General features: G+C 37.6%; 1 protein-coding gene across 1 annotated transcript in view; it reads right to left on the minus strand.

Moving 5' to 3' along the window:
- LOC103509537 overlaps window positions 1-15,940 on the minus strand; it is a 30,064-nt gene extending 14,124 nt beyond the window's left edge. The window contains exon 1 of the mRNA XM_008474161.3: window positions 15,591-15,940. Coding sequence (XP_008472383.2) covers window positions 15,591-15,785 — 195 coding nt within the window. The 5' untranslated portion in view covers window positions 15,786-15,940. The remainder of the gene's footprint in view (window positions 1-15,590) is intronic.
- Window positions 15,941-17,589: the final 1,649 nt, after the last annotated feature.

Below are 17,589 nucleotides of genomic sequence, written 5' to 3' on the forward strand. Positions count from 1 at the left end.
AAAGAGAAAGAGAGGGAGAGAGAGAAAGAGAGGGAGAGAGAGACTGCCCCACTCCAAGGAAGAATGTACATATCGGGTTCCAAGAGTATTTTGTGGCCCAAAAGGCATTAGTGTGTTAACTTGTTAAGGGTTAAGGGTGAGCAAGAGTGCAGACGGGTTAAATTGTAATTTATTGTCTCACATACATTCTCGGGTAAATTATTAACCCCATATTCTTAAAATTTTACCTTCAACCCCTATACTACTACTCGTAGGGAAGAGTAATTACTCTTTTTATATAAATAGGTAAGTACCTAACTAGCCCCAGTAGCTTGGAGGTAGAACTCGTAATCCGCGGGGCTGGGGTTCGATTCTCGCATGATTTACCCCTATTCTTAAAATTTTACATTCAACCCCTACTTGTACCTACCACTTGTAGGCAAGAGTAGATAGCTTACACTTCTCATGTAAGTAGGTATTCTATCTTTCTATCTATACTATACATAAATAGGTAGGTATCTAACTTCTAGCCAGCCCCAGTAGCTCAGCGATAGAACGTTGAACTCGTAAGCCAGAGGCTCGGGTTCGAGTCCCATAAGCGCTAGAAAAATCAAGTAAGGTCATCTCGAGGTATTTGTATCTTTCATTGGATAGATAGGTAGCTACTTACTTCTGCCTAGGGCTAGAGTACCTAGATGAGGGGTTTCCAACTTCCAGGTATATGCGGGCCACATGCTACATTGGGAGGTACTTCGCGGGCCACATATGTACATAGGGGAACATTGAAGGAACCCCTTTAGAAATGTCCGATCGAATTTTGAGCGCCGCAGGCAAAATTTTTCAAAAATCATTATCCTAATTGTAGCTGAACACTAAAGAGGGTCAGTTTCCAGGTAGAATAGAATAGAATATACCCTGTTTATACTGCCAGAATGAGACTGAAAAGTCCCTTTACTCCCGCAGTCTAAACAAGGTCTCATATATTTGGTACAAAAGAGGTGTATTTTTTTATGTAATTTGGTACAAAATAGGTAAGTTTGTACAGATCCCAAAAAGCTTCGCGGGCCACGAAAATGATCTGGCAGGCCACATGTGGCCCGCGGGCCGCTAGTTGGAAACCCCTGGCTTAGATTTTACCTACCTAGGTATAAAAGTACCTGTTAACTACCGAGGCAGGTGGGTAGGTACCTATAGGGATGTACTGAAAACCATAGGAACATACATAATATATTATCTATGTAGCTGTAGGAAGTAGATACGAGTAAAAAGGTAGTAGAATATAGATAAAGTACCTAGTGACAAAGTTTTTCATCAAAGAAAACTTTCATGTTCTTCAAGTTAAATTACCTAAGTATCAAATAATATGTTCAAGTTTTGATATGATATAGGAAGGTATAACTTGTATGTAAATATTTTAGAAATTTCGGTTCAAATCACGCCGACTTTTCACAATATTTGGCGGCACTCAATATCGCCGCACCGGTTAAGGAATTAGACGAAAAAAAAAATGCTATCAAATTCACTGTTTTTTTCTTCTTTTCGTTTGGCCAGCCGCTCACTATCAGGTTGACCTGACAGCCACGAAAATGGTCTGGCGGGCCACATGTGGCCCCCGGGCCGCTAGTTGGAAACCCCTGACCTAGATTTTACCTACCTAGGTATAAAAGTACCTATTAACTACCGAGGCAGGTATAGGGATGTACTGAAAACCACAGGAACATACATAAGTAATATAAATATTATCTATGTAGCTGTAGGAAATAGATACGAGTAAAAAGGTAGCAGAATATAGATAAAGTACCTAGTGACTAAGTTTTTCTTCAAAGAAAACTTTCATGTTCTTCAAGTTAAATTAGGTACCTAAGTATCAAATAATATGTTCAAGTTTTGATATGATAGATATAGGAAGGTATAACTTGTGTGTAAATATTTTAGAAATTTTGGTTCAAATCACGCCGAATATTTGGCGGCATTCAATATCGCCGCGCCTGTTACGGAATTAGACGAAAAAAAAAATTGCTATCAAATTCACTGTTTTTTTCTTCTTCTTTTCGTTTGGCCAGCAGGCCAGCCGCTCACTATCAGGTTGACCTGACAGGGGGACCTGATCAGGTGTACCTGTCAGGTCTACCTGATAGTGAGTGACTGGCCTAACTTTAGACTTTGAGAGCAAAAATTTTTGCTCACAAAATAGGGTGAAAGTGAGGTTAAATTCAATTCTTACCTGGTTTTTAGAATCCTTATCAAGAGCCGTCATCCAAATTATCCTCCTTGAGCGTCCAAAAATGTCCAAGTGGCTGCTACCCTATGTAAAATCACCCAAGGTCTTGGTAGAGAAAAATGTATTGTAATGACAAGAAAAAAATGTAGCTATGAATATTGAATAGACAGGCAATTTTACTGAACTATCTGTAAAAAAAAAAAAGTTAGAAGTAGGTTAACCTGGTTAACTAAATATTAATTCAACTCAAAAGTTAGTACTTATGTAGGTAGATATGTACATATTTGAATAGGAAAATTATGAAAATACACATGTATTTTTGTTAGTTAGTTTACCAATATCTGCTCTCTTTCGGAAGAAGAGACCACCAAATGAGAAAAAAAATCAAGAAAAAATTGGCACAATAGTACCTACTACCTACCTACACAACAACAGAATCGAGGTGCTAGATTTGAACCTTGAGGTACGCCCCCACTAAGGTTGAGTGTTGACTGAATACTGATTGACTGAAGTCAATCGACATTGACTGGAACCGTGATGCCTGCCACTCACGATCAGACGGTCTGCCAGACCGCGGTCTCACAGACCTGGGTCTGTTAGATATAAACTGACCTTCGAAAATTTGACCCGATTACATTTCTTTCCTTCCTATAAGATAAGGAAAGTAAATAAAGCAAGAAATCAGGAGGAAAAGCACAGAAGAAGGAAAAACACAATATATCATGAGGATTAGGAATATCAGGACAGGAATGATACAGGAACGGTGAACACAGTAGGAGGATCAGGGTCGTAACCAAGATTTCAGCATGGGGTAGGGTAAGGCGGATTTCACATCTAGACTGCAACTTGTAGTATACGACAGTTTTCATGTTGAGGGCTACATAGTCTTATGGGTCTGTTCATTAAACTTAAAGTTCAAGTGTGAACAGGCCCATAAGACTATGTAGCCATCAACATGAAAACTGTCGTATACTACAAGTTGCAGTCTAGATGCGAAATCCGCCTTACCCTACCCCATGCTGAAATCTTGGTTACGACCCTGATCCTCCTACTGTGTTCACCGTTCCTGTATCATTCGCCTAAGAGTTCGAAGAGTGGCTTTGGGTGGCGCTCCAAATTTTTGGACAGTCATTTTAATACAGTAATTTAGAAGCGAATAATTGGTCGAAGGGAGAAGGCCAGGCCCCCTAATTAATACGGTCCCGGGGAAAGGACTTTTTTCTAGCTTCTTGAGCGAATAATTGGTCGAAGGGAGAAGGCCAGGCCCCCTAATTAATACGGTCCCGGGGAAAGGACTTTTTTCTAGCTTCTTGAGCGAATAATTGGCCGAAGGGAGAAGGCCAGGCCCCCCTAATTAATACGGTCCCGGGGAAAGGACTTTTTTCTAGCTTCTTGAGCGAATAATTGGCCGAAGGGAGAAGGCCAGGCCCCCCTAATTAATACGGTCCCGGGGAAAGGACTTTTTTCTAGCTTCTTGAGCGAATAATTGGCCGAAGGGAGAAGGCCAGGCCCCCCTAATTAATACGGTCCCGGGGAAAGGACTTTTTTCTAGCTTCTTGAGCGAATAATTGGCCGAAGGGAGAAGGCCAGGCCCCCTAATTAATACGGTCCCGGGGAAAGGACTTTTTTCTAGCTTCTTGAGCGAATAATTGGCCGAAGGGAGAAGGCCAGGCCCCCCTAATTAATACGGTCCCGGGGAAAGGACTTTTTTCTAGCTTCTTGAGCGAATAATTGGCCGAAGGGAGAAGGCCAGGCCCCCCTAATTAATACGGTCCCGGGGAAAGGACTTTTTTCTAGCTTCTTGAGCGAATAATTGGCCGAAGGGAGAAGGCCAGGCCCCCCTAATTAATACGGTCCCGGGGAAAGGACTTTTTTCTAGCTTCTTGAGCGAATAATTGGCCGAAGGGAGAAGGCCAGGCCCCCCTAATTAATACGGTCCCGGGGAAAGGACTTTTTTCTAGCTTCTTGAGCGAATAATTGGCCGAAGGGAGAAGGCCAGGCCCCCTAATTAATACGGTCCCGGGGAAAGGACTTTTTTCTAGCTTCTTGAGCGAATAATTGGCCGAAGGGAGAAGGCCAGGCCCCCCTAATTAATACGGTCCCGGGGAAAGGACTTTTTTCTAGCTTCTTGAGCGAATAATTGGCCGAAGGGAGAAGGCCAGGCCCCCCTAATTAATACGGTCCCGGGGAAAGGACTTTTTTCTAGCTTCTTGAGCGAATAATTGGCCGAAGGGAGAAGGCCAGGCCCCCCTAATTAATACGGTCCCGGGGAAAGGACTTTTTTCTAGCTTCTTGAGCGAATAATTGGCCGAAGGGAGAAGGCCAGGCCCCCCTAATTAATACGGTCCCGGGGAAAGGACTTTTTTCTAGCTTCTTGAGCGAATCCTCCTTTCTTCAAAGTTTTTTTTCCTCGAAAACACCAACATAATAAGGTAAGCAAGATATAGTGAGGGAAAAAATCAGAGGTGAGAAGGTGGGGGTTGAAGAATATGATGCCAATTAAAATGTACCTCGCGCGAGAAAAGAAGGTATAATTCAAACTAAACTAGAAAATTTATGTGGGATTAATGAACGAAAAATACGAAAATACGAAATACAACGAAAAAAGAAAGCGGTAAAAAAAGTGAATTCTATTGAACTCAAGTTGGAAAAGTGCACAAGTTCTGTGAATGTGAATTTTTTCAATGTTGTTTCGTCGTTTCTAGGAACTGTACTCTGTACCTACTGACTAGTGAAGCTTAAGAACTGAGTGAACTGACTGGATTGTAGTAGTTACCTACCTAAAAGATGACTGGACTGAACTTGGAAGCTTTTAGAAATTAGAACTTTGTAGGTACTGAACGATGATTGGGTTTCTGTGGGTAAACACCATGAAAAACAAATTTTAAACGCATGATAAGTAATAAACCAATTAAATGAAACATCCATAAGATTTATTTTTAACCAAATTATATTTTAATAATAGATACCTAGGCCGTATTTTATTATCAAAATAATTTCCACTTGACCAAAAGGGACACCAAAAGCGTATTTCGCCCCTGATTTTTTTGATAGCTACTTACTATACATATTTAAGTAGATGTGGGAAAAAAACGCTTTTTTCCTTATTTCCATAATAAAACACGACTATATAGTTAAACGTTTGTTTAAAAGTATAACCAATATACCGGGTAGGTCAAAAAGATCTGGACAAGATTCCAATCCAGGTGCAGGCTTTTTGACGACGTGAGCTACACGGTATATTTTCAACAACTGTTATCGGGTGATAACGTTTAGTTCAAAACAATCAAAATCATACCACTGTTGCTATCTAGTGGCAGTGGGTAAAACTATTTCAAACCTCAATACAAAGTGAAGGACAAAATTTTATCTTTTTTCAATCTCAAGGAGGTGGCTCCCTCTGTAGGTCCTTTTTAGCAAGGTGCGTGAAGTTAGCACCACAACTTTTGCTGCGAATTTGTACCAAAGCCCATCATTTAGTACCCATTTTGTTCCATCAAACCAAGGCAACGTTTGAAATGAAATATGAGGAAGAGAGAAAGAGAGAGAGGGAGAGAGAGATAGGGAGAGAGAGAGATAGGGGGAGAGAGAGATAGGGGGAGGGAGAGAGAGGGAGAGAGAAAGAGAGAGAGGAGAGAAAGAAAAGGTTCTTAACAAGTTGACAAAAAACACCAAGTCACTTTTTTTGTGTGTGGAAATTCATTAACTGATGGTAGGTGACTTATTGGTTTTGCTCTTTCCCCAATACTAGAACACATAGGTACCTACCTAACCTAATATTATTCCCTTTTCTTTCTTCCTTTACATCCAGAATTTCCAGAATTTATTGCCACCACCACCACCACTGTCAGGTAGAAAACAAGTACAGGAGGTAACTTTTTTTTTATTTGTATTTATTAAAGTGTTCAAATAATAAAAAAATGTACCTATAAATGTTTTTATTTTATTTTATTTTATTTTATTTTTATTTACATTCATCCTAGATTTAGAGGTTTGAGAGAAGGAACTCTAATTGCTGAGGTCCTTTTTTTTTGCCGGCTCTGAGAACTGAACCCGAGGTCCTTCTGCATGGCAAGCAAAAGTGGATGTGTTCCTGATTTGTCTTTGAATTTTGACTTGACCAGACGGCCTTCCAAATCCATCGAAAACTATAAGAAATCTTATACCTATTACGCCTCAACTCAATCCAAGACATAAAAACCCACGGGCCCCAACATTTTGTAATCAATACTTTTAATAACTTCTTCAAGTAGGTACCTACCAAATAAATAATTAATGCGTAACTATAACAATAAATATTTTAAGCACCCAATAATAATCGTAAAACTAACAAATTTTGTGTGAATGTCACTGTAAAGTCGTGTGAACATTTTGGTGTACTTATTACGTCTCAACTCAACCCAAGACATAAAAAACCCACGGGCCCCAACATTTTGTAATCCATAGCCATACTTTTAATACCTTCTTCAAGTACCTACCAAATAAATAATTAATGCGTAACTATATCAATAAATATTTTAAGCGCCCAATAATAATCGTAAAACTAACAAATTTTGTGTGAATGTCACTGTAAAGTCGTGTGAACATTTTGGTGATTCTGGAAAAATATTTTTAAAAAACCAAATAAATTTGAGAATAATTATCTTTTTTTTCAAAACAAAGATCTTTTTACTTTCCTTATCCTACAGGAAAGAAAGTAATGTAATCGGGTCAAATTTTCGATGGTCAGTTTTTAGTGCCAAAACACGTTTTGAGGTCCCTAGAGCCTTGAATACAAAGTTTCAGCCATTGGTCCGTGTGTCTGTCTGTCTGTAAACAAAATATCTCGAGAACGGTAAGAGCTAGAGACTTGAAATTTTAGACAAAAATGTTTGGCTCATGAAATTGATTTTTTCTTCTTCTTCTTCTTCTTTTCTTTTCTTTATTAAGAGGTTTGATAGAGGGAAATGTAACAACAGAGCTTTAATCCTCCCGAAATCAAAGAAAGGAGGACAGGATAGGAGAAAGTCAGCCGTTCCGAGAACAAACCTTATCTGTTTAGGATAAAATTCACCCCAGGCGAAAATTGAACCAGCTTTTATGGGCTTAAATGACGTTCTTGTTGTTTTCAAATCTCGGGAACTTGGCTATTAGATTATTCCTCTTTAGAGAATGTTTGTCTCCAGTAGAAAGGAAGATCAGTTTCCCCCAATTTTTTAATAGTCAATTTTCAGAATAATTAAAATCACAAACTGCTTGTAACATATGTTGTCTTATTTTTAATTTCCTAATGAGAGATGTGGGAATTTGAGCCCGTGGATTGATTAGTGTGATTGGAAATTAGAAGAGATAACGAAGATTTTTACGACTTGAAAAAAAAAAAATCCAAGAATCTCCAATTCTCTACCAAAGCTTGAAATATTTTAATAGGTAAAACCGTTTTATTACCTTTCTTGAAAAGTCAATTTTTTTAGTGTTTTAGAGGAAAAATAGTTTTGAGCGTTGAAATTTTCAAAAATTCATGTTAATTAATAATCTAAGAACATGCGTAGGTATTAGCGGAGAAATATTCTGAAGGGACAAAAAATTGATTTTATAGCTGAGATTTTAAAAACTCAAAATTCTTCATATTGATTAGTTAGAAAATGTTGCTTAAATAGTTCAAATTTTAGGAATACCTAGTTATTAATGAGTATTTCTTCTTGGCACTGATGTACCCACCTGAAAAATGATTACTATTTTTTTAAGAGTAGAACCTCATACATATTTGATTTTATAGCTGAGATTTTAAAAAACTCAAAATTTTTCATATTGATTAGGTAGAAAATGTTGCATAGTTCAAATTTTAGGAATACCTAGTTATTAATGAGTATTTCTTCTTGGCGCTGATGTACCCACCTGAAAAATGATAACTATTTTTTAAGAGTAGAACCTCATACATATTTGGTGGTGATCGCTGGTGTTTTCAAATACATAATTATAATAATATGGGCCAAAACTTGGCTAAATCATCATTGCATTTGAATACTTTGAGAGAGATAGAAAAGCTAATTAAAATAAATTATTTGCAATGATTTGCTTGCTTACCATGCTTGCTTACTATACTACTCTCAGCTACAGATTAAAGAGGCTAAGGAAAAAATCAGAGTGAAGCATAGAGCAGGTAGGGGGAAGTGACAATAGGGGGAAGGAACATATTTAAGGAACGTAGAACTGAGAGCAAAAAGCTCAATGGTATTTGCTGAGAGCAAAAAGATCAATGATCTTTGCTGAGAGCAAAAAGCTCAATGGTCTTTGCTGAGAGCAAAAAGCTCAATGGTCTTTGCTGAGAGCAAAAAGCTCAATGGTCTTAATGCGACACGAAATGCGACTTTTAGTTAAGATCAGTGCAACGGTTGGCGGCATTTTACCGCTTTTTGGCGGTTTTCAGCTATACCGACTAAACGGTTAGAGATATTGTAAAAGTTAGGGTATAAGAACGAGAACACCCAAAATAAGCATCATTTAATAGGATAAGGAAAGTCGTGTGATGTTTACACCAGATTTTTATACTTATTAATCGTTTATTTTATTAGGATTTCAATTAAAACCTCTTTTCTGATCTTGAAAATTATACTACCAAGTTGACCAATCAATGAGGAACCTCTAATTGTTGTTAGAGGAGTTTTAAAGCTCTGTCCACACATATTCGACAGTCGTCGATCGATGTCGACCGAATCGTCCACACTGCCTCGACAGCAAAGATTCACCTCGTTGTTGATCGACGGCCGTCGACTATTTGTGGACAGAGCTTAGGACAGAGCTTAACATCATTTTATAACTGCTATGAACGCCAAGGTCTTTATTAACCGCGGACATTTGTGAACAGAGCTTAACATCATTTTATAACTGCTTAACTGCTAAGAACGCCAAGGTATTTTTTAACGGGGGTTTTACCCTCCTTACGGTGATAAGCTAACCGCCTAGTCATCTGGTGTATTCAACGTACTGTCGCATCTGGCTTGGTACAGTTTTTAGCTAAATCCCTATTTACTTTCTATTAGTATAGTTTTTAGCTAAATACCCTTTATTTTCGATTTATTTCATAGTCAAAGTCACTTCCATGGGCTAATGTTCGTCACGATCTAGGCGGCCAAATAAAAAAAAAAAAAAAAAAAAAAAAAAAAAAAAAAAAAAAAATCGCAGTTCGTTTGGTACAGTTTCTAGCTAAATCCCTATTTACTTTCTATTAGTATAGTTTTTAGCTAAATACCCCTTATTTTCGATTTATTTCATAGTCAAAGTCACTTCCATAGGCTAATGTTCGTCACGATCTAGGCGGCCAAATGAAAAAACCAAGTAGTCATTGAGTAGCTTACTAATTACCTTACTGACGATAATTACCAAAGTAATTAGTTAGGTACCAACCAAAAATCCTTAAGCCGAAAATCCAACTGAGTTAATCAAGCAAAGGGTAGTGCTGCACAGTGCCAAATCAAAGAGAAAATAGAAAGAAATCGGAGATAGCATGTTGAATGTAGGTGATACCAATTTCCAATGGATCACTGAAGTAAAGAAACGTTGCGCGTGGTTGGTATCCAGATAGGTGACCATCTGGACAATCGCGGGCTACTAGCTCTTCCCGACCCCACTCAGGCTGGGTGAGGTGTGAGGAGGGGGGTAGCTTGTTGCCGAATGGAGGGTAAACCCCCCCGTCACTATCGGAGATGGCATGTTGAATGTAGGTGATACCAATTTCTAATGGATCACTGAAGTAAAGAAACGTTGCGCGTGGTTGGTATCCGGATAGGTGACCATCTGGACAATCGCGTGCCACTAGCTCTTCCCGACCTCACTCAGGCTGGGTGAGGTTAATGTGAGGAGGGGGGTAGCTTGTCCCCGAACGTAGGGTAAACCCCCCCACCGTCTCTAAAAACCTTAGCTGTTTTATAGAGTGACTAGGGCCGCTTATTGGTTAAATCTCTATCAAACAGGCTCTAAAAACCTTAGCAGTTTTATAGCGTGACTAAGGCCGCTTATTGGTTAAATCTCTATCAAACAGGCTCTAAAAACCTTAGCAGTTTTATAGAGTGACTAGGGCCGCTTATTGCTTAAATCTCTATCAAACAAGCTCTAAAAACCTTAGCAGTTTTATAGAGTGACTGGAGCCGCTTATTGGTTAAATCTCTATCAAACAGGTTCTAAAAACCTTAGCAGTTTTATAGAGTGACTAGGGCCGCTATCAAACAGGCTCTAAAAACCTTAGCAGTTTTATAGAGTGACTAGGGCCGCTTATTGGTTAAATCTCTATCAAACAGGCTCTAAAAACCTTAGCAGTTTTATAGAGTGACTAGGGCCGCTTATTGGTTAAATCTCTATCAAACAGGCTCTAAAAACCTTAGCAGTTTTATAGAGTGACTAGGGCCGCTTATTGGTTAAATCCCTATCAAACAGGCTCTAAAAACCTTAGCAGTTTTATAGAGTGACTAGGGCCGCTTATTGGTTAAATCTCTATCAAACAGGCTCTAAAATTTATATTGTGTATTACTTTGTTTTTATCGTTCAAATAATAAAAGCAAACGAATGTTAATACCTATGACCATAAAATATTCCTGTTTTATGCTGATGGACCACAGACTAAAGTTCATCATTGTTACTTAGGTACAAGAAAGACAAGTTTGCTACCTTCGCTTCGTAATCTTACAATGTAAAAAAGGAAAAAAAAAAGCCAACCTAGTTAGTTAGCTTGGTTGGTAGCGCATCTGCCTTGTAAGCGCTAGATCGAGGAATCGATTCTCGCCCGAGGCGGATTTCATCCTGAACAGATAAGGTTCGTTCTCGGAACGGCTGGCTTTCTCCTATCCTGTCTTCCTTCTCTCTTCCTCTCTTCGCTTTCCGGACGCTAAGTAAGACCTTAACAGTTACAGTTCTTTCTTTTTCCTCCATCAAATCTCTTAAAATAATAATAATAAACCTTGGTTAAACGTCATCAAGGAAGATGATCTTAATGAGATAACGCCAGACGAACTTGATCAGAAAAACCTGAACTTTATTAAACCACCTGATAGTTAAAGCCTGAACTTTTTTTTAAAGGAATTTTAATTGTGTTGAGCATAAATGCTTGTCACAAATGTCGTTCCCTGCTTAATGCACTACGCTAAATTTTATGACTTGACTAGGACTCGAACCACCAACCTCCAGATCCGAAGTCCACGGCGCTAACCACTGCACCACTGAGGTTGGTGTTAAAGCCTGAACTGATTAAAATAATAACCTAAACTTCCCAAAAGATTTCAATTAGACGAGTCAAATCATAAAATGTTCTGAATTCAGAACCAGCACGTTTTAAGTCAAACGAATCTGGAAATTCATGCCTATGTTGAGGGCAGAGTGGACATTAGGGTGACGTGAAATTGGACACATATGTAGGTCACCGACGCGCCACCAACCAAGCTAACTAGGCCGGCGAGGTAGCTCTAGGATTAACTTTCGTGCACTTGGTTCGAGACCTTAATGATGTTTTAATTATGGTTACACAGCAGAATTAAAAAAAATAATAATAATAAACATTCAGAACCTTATAGTCCAAGGTTCTCGAGATCTAACTTTGAATGGGACTTAATTAGGAACTTGTGAGTTCCTATGAGTGCTTCGGTGGTGTAGTGGTCAAGACGCTCGCCTGGTAAACAGGAGGACGCGGGTTCAATCCCAGCCGGATTTCATCCTCATAGAATCAAACCAAGCCATAAGAATTTCATCCTCATTAATTTGAGAATTTGACCAGATATTATTTATTTTGACCTGATAGTTAAAGAGCTTTCAGGGTTGGGTGGCAGATAACGTCTCCAATGGTAATATGTAGTTATATCTCATTTCAATAATCATAATTTTATTCATAAAGCAATAAATCTCCCATTTTAATAAATTTTACCATCCACAAGATTAAATAACAAGGTTGTTATACTTATTTATATTCTGTTTCACTTTGTTTTTATCGTTCAAATAATAAAAGCAAACGAATTTTAATACCTATGACCATAAAATATTCCTGTTTTATGCTGATGGACCTCAGACCAAAGTTCATCATTGTTACTTAGGTGAAGAGAACTGCGGACAGATTATGTATGAAATGGAACCGGAGCTATGCTCAAGTTTTGGGTTGGTTGAGAACTAAATGTCAAATCTCAATAATTACCTATGTTCTCTTGAGAGCTGTGATATCATGTTGAACGTATCAGTTCCCAATAGTTCAATGAAAGTTAACCAACGTTGTCATTGGTTGATATACGGATGGGTGGACATCTGGACAGTCGCGTGCTGCTGTCTTTTTCAGGCCTTACTCAGTCTGGGTGAGGTTATTGTGAGGCGGGCAGCTTGTCACCGAATAGAAGGTATAAAACCCCCGTCACGTCACTAAACGTCAATAACTTGGACTCGAACTACTAACCTCCAGATCTGAAGTCCCACGCGTCAACCACCACGGAGGTCGGCTACCTGTACCAGACTATACCATATGCTATATATGCATACGAGTATACCTATTATACCTGTAGATATAGCAGTTTACAAATCTTACAGTCTATTACGAGTTACAATAATCTTACAGTCTATTAGGAGTTTTACGAGTTACAAATCTTACAGTTTACAAATCTTACAGTCTATTACGAGTTACGAGTTACAAATCTTACAGTTTACAAATTTTACAGTCTATTACGAGTTACAAATCTTACAGTTTACAAATCTTACAGTCTATTACGAGTTACAAATCTTACAGTGTACAAATCTTACAGTCTCTTACATTATAGGTAGTAGGTACCTACACTACCTACCTATTTCTTTAGGTTCAAGATAATTACTCATCATCAATGCATCACCTTAATATCTTGGGGATCAATTAGTTCCACAGCTACTGGTTATGTGAACTCAATAGCTTTGGATTTTGTCTCATAATTACTTTTTAATATACGTCCCACACGGTGAAATAGTTGAAGGCTTGTACTAAAAAAGGGCGGAATATTATTTGGGCAATTTTGGGTAAAACAGCTTTGGGGGGGGGGAACTTTTGGAATCCTACTGTAAAGCCCAGAATTTAACTAAAAAATTCACATTATTTCTTCATAAAGTACTCCTATGCTTTACTAAACCATTCCTAAACTAAATAAAAATCCACCTGAAGTAGATGTAGTGGTAAAATTGCAGTGGACTTCAGATCTGGAGGTTGGTGATTCGATTTCATCAAGTGAAGTCGTAAATCAGGGTGTACCTACCTATGTCAGTCAGTTCTGGGAACAACATTTGTGATAAGCAATTTTAAGTATAGGTACCTACATAGGGTATAGGCTTTTTTTAATACTCAATTTTATTTTTGCCTATAAGATTCAAAACTTGATTTTCGTCTTTATAGAGGCTCTTCTGGAATAAAACATTTCAAATTTCAATTATGAAGGTTCGTGTGAATTCATTATGGACTAGGTGTGAGATGCTCTGCATTAGGTACATTCCTGTAGGTAGAGAAGATTTTCTTTAGGATCCATCAAACAACCAGGTATGGAAAAATCACGAGGAGCTATACTTAGGTACATAGGTAACTTAAAGCTACTAGCTGGACCAGTGAGCTTGGAGTTTTTCAATTCCCAGTTAACGCCCGGAGCAGACCTACAGAGATAAGGTTCGCTCTTTTCGCTCTCGGAACGGCTGGTTTTCTCCTATCCTGATGTCAAATAGAGAATTTGCTTTCGGGACGATAAGACCTCAACACAGTTCCCTCTATCAAATCTAAAGTTCAACTCTGTCTGATTGGCTAAAAAGTTTGAAATCAACCAATCTCATTGCTTGATCTGACTGTAATCCAGTCCATAACAAACTATTGTCTTAAGTCTTTAGCGTCTGGAACTATTTTCAATCTGTTATCCAGATATCGTGCCGAATCCATCCCTGAAGTTCGTCCATTCATCTCAGCGAGCGATATTATAGCTCATCATATCAGCTATGGTTCCATGGATATATAATTAATTAACGCCTTAAATAACTAATTATTTTATTACTCAACGATATAAATAATAATAACCAGGTAAGGAAAATATAAATTGTGTAACAGAAAAGAGATTTCATAATAGAGATGACTCTATGAAGTATGGAATGCATAGAAAAATGTTCTCTTGAGGATGATACCATTATTATCATTATATCATTGATAGGTATTATGATACATACCTTGATACCATCATTATTACTATTAATATTGGTTTCGTTGTCTCCCAAAGATTCCATTGTCTCACTTTTTTTTTTATCGATCTCTTATCTCCTCGTTTGGTGATAAAGTTTGATGTGTGAAAGGATTTATCCAAGAATGCCAAAGACGAAGAATAAGTTCGTTTCGCAATTTTGAGATGGTAATGTTAAGGAATGGGGCAATGGGGAAATGGTACAATGCCAGGCATTCCAGGTAATTTTACATTTCCTTATTTCCCTCCATTACCTACCTACCACATCAAAATTGCGAAAGGAAAACGCGCATCAGTTTTTCAGATTCTTCTCTATTTTATTAAAATAATAGGTAATAATAATAATAATAATAATAATAATAATAATAATAATAATAATAATAATAATAATAATAATAATAATAATAATAATAATAATAATAATAATAATAATAATAATAATAATAATAATAATAATAATAATAATAATAATAATAATAATAATAATAATAATAATAATAATAATAATAATAATAATAATAATAATAATAATAATAATAATAATAATAATAATAATAATAATAATAATAATAATAATAATAATAATAATAATAATAATAATAATAATAATAATAATAATAATAATAATAATAATAATAATAATAATAATAATAATAATAATAATAATAATAATAATAATAATAATAATAATAATAATAATAATAATAATAATAAACTAGGTAGGTAAGAGGCTAAGGGCCTAGGCACTCTAGTAGAGGAGCCATCAAGTTCGGTCCAAAGTCCAAAGACATCCTCAATGGTCTTTGCTGAGAGCAAAAAGCTCAATGGTCTTTGCTGAGAGCAAAAAGCTCAATGGTCTTTGCTGAGAGCAAAAAGCTCAATGGTCTTTGCTGAGAGCAAAAAGCTCAATGGTCTTTGCTGAGAGCAAAAAGCTCAATGGTCTTTGCTGAGAGCAAAAAGCTCAATGGTCTTTGCTGAGAGCAAAAAGCTCAATGGTCTTTGCTGAGAGCAAAAAGCTCAATGGTCTTTGCTGAGAGCAAAAAGCTCAATGGTCTTTGCTGAGAGCAAAGAGCTCAATGGTCTTTGCTGAGAGCAAAGAGCTCAATGGTCTTTGCTGAGAGCAAAGAGCTCAATGGTCTTTGCTCTCCACTCCACTCTATTTTCAGTCTCAGGGGGAAAATCAGATAAAGATTCAAGCAAGTACTTACGGTAGATTTATCAAAATTCTCAATGGCTTCATCCCTCAAACTCCGCTCGTAAATAGCCCGAGCAATTCCGTATCTTGGTCTCATTGTGTATTTCTGCTCCAATCTCATGTAAGTGTTAAAATAGTCTTCTACGCTTGACTCAGTGTACTCGATCACATTACTTTCATCTTCTTCGTAGTCATTCTTCATGGACATCGGGTGGGACAGAATATTTGTTAAAATTACCGAGACATTTGACAATAGGACACAGTTGAAGTAAGCGATGCCTGATTTCAAAAGGGTATTTTCAGTGTATATGTAAGAGCCGAGAAGTGTCAGTGAAATAGATAAGACAATACATTGAGCTACGTAGGTCACTGATGGCTCCGGGCCCCTTGAGGAGCTCTGCTCTGGCCCAAATAGGACCGTATGGACTTCCTGTGAAAGGCCCTGTATAAAGGTTGAAATCACACGACTTTCCTTATCCTATTGAATGATGCCTATTTGGGTGTTCTTCTATTGTAACTTTTACAATATCTCTAACCGTTTGGTCAGTATAGCTGAAAACCGCCAAAAAGCGGTCGAAAACCCTTTTTCTGCCAAACACCTTCTGACTATCTGACAGACTTGGGTGCTTGGGTCTCACAAAGAGTCTGAGAGACATAGGTCTTAACCTTTTTCCGTCACACACGCTCCGACTGTCTGTGTCTGACAGACCGAGGTCTGTGAAATGGTCTGAGCTAGAGGAGGAGAACTATCGATAGTCGGCGCCATCGATAGTTTTTATTATATATTTTCCTTGTTTCTAAAGGTCTTATCCCCCAAAAAGACCTAACCTAACCTAACTTAAAGAAAATTATTAGGTCTTTAGGTTACAGGGTTTTATTTCAACATTTTTTTTTTTTTTTTTTACACAATATAGGTAGGTACCTATATACAAAAAAAGCTTGAACAAAAAGTAGTAAGGATAATACCTATAAGGCTGACTATTTGCATTGACTTTTCACTTCTAAAACGACCAAAACAAACGAAAAATGTGCAGAATGGAAAACTATCGATAGTCAAGCCTCAACTATCGATAGCGTTCGATAGTCAAAACTATCGATATTTCTCCTCCTCTAGTCTGAGCGTGAGTGGGCAGTGGGTGGGCATTAGTACTACACTATTTTTTTGGTACCCTGAACCAAGCAAAATTCATAGGTAGGTGGGTGGGTAGGTAGGTAGGTAGGTAAAAGAGACCAAACAAATACCTACCTATCTATCTCCCTAAATATGGGTAGAAAGAAATCTTCCTGAGAATTTGAATTTTGAAATGACTTTATCGGTAGCTAGCTAGGTAGGTACTTACCTACAAATAAAGAAAATAATTTTGAATTGAATTTTCGTTTTCAAGAGAGAATAAGAAAGTTTGAAAGAACTGGAGGTAGGGTAGGGTACCCTGGTCGAAAGTTAGAATGAAGTACTTCAACAAAAAGAAGGAGAAGAAAAGAAGGAGAAAGAGAAGACGAAGAAGAAGGAGAAGACGAAAATAAACAAAATTAATTAAAACTTGCCAAAAAGAAAGTCGAAATTGAATGACCTACCTCTCGGTAAGTGTAGGTACCTTCTTTCCTGCTTTGGCAGGGTTTATACGCTTTTCCCGGAATGAAATTCCATGACTATTCCAGAAAATTTCCATGAGTTTTCCAGAAAATCAGGGGGCGGAGGTACTTAAAAATCAGTAAGATTACCCCTTCATTTAAATAAATAGAAAGATATGCAATATGCAGAACGTCAAGGAATACGAGGGGGAACGCGCCGCAGGCCGTTTATCTTATCGGAAAAACTTGATATTTAATTTGAACATTTTTAATTTTTGACCGTGTGGCAAATTCCATGACTTTTCCAGGTTTCCTTTATTTTCACGATTTTCCATGAATTTTTGGCCGATTTTCAGATTCCATGACTTTTCCAGGCTTTCCAGGTCGCGTATAAACCCTGTTTGGTAGGCAGGTAGGTAACTATACGTAGGTACCTACCT

Source organism: Diaphorina citri, unplaced genomic scaffold (genome assembly GCF_000475195.1).
Source record: "Diaphorina citri unplaced genomic scaffold, Diaci psyllid genome assembly version 1.1 scaffold508, whole genome shotgun sequence".
NCBI classification, from domain to species: Eukaryota; Metazoa; Arthropoda; class Insecta; order Hemiptera; family Psyllidae; genus Diaphorina; species Diaphorina citri.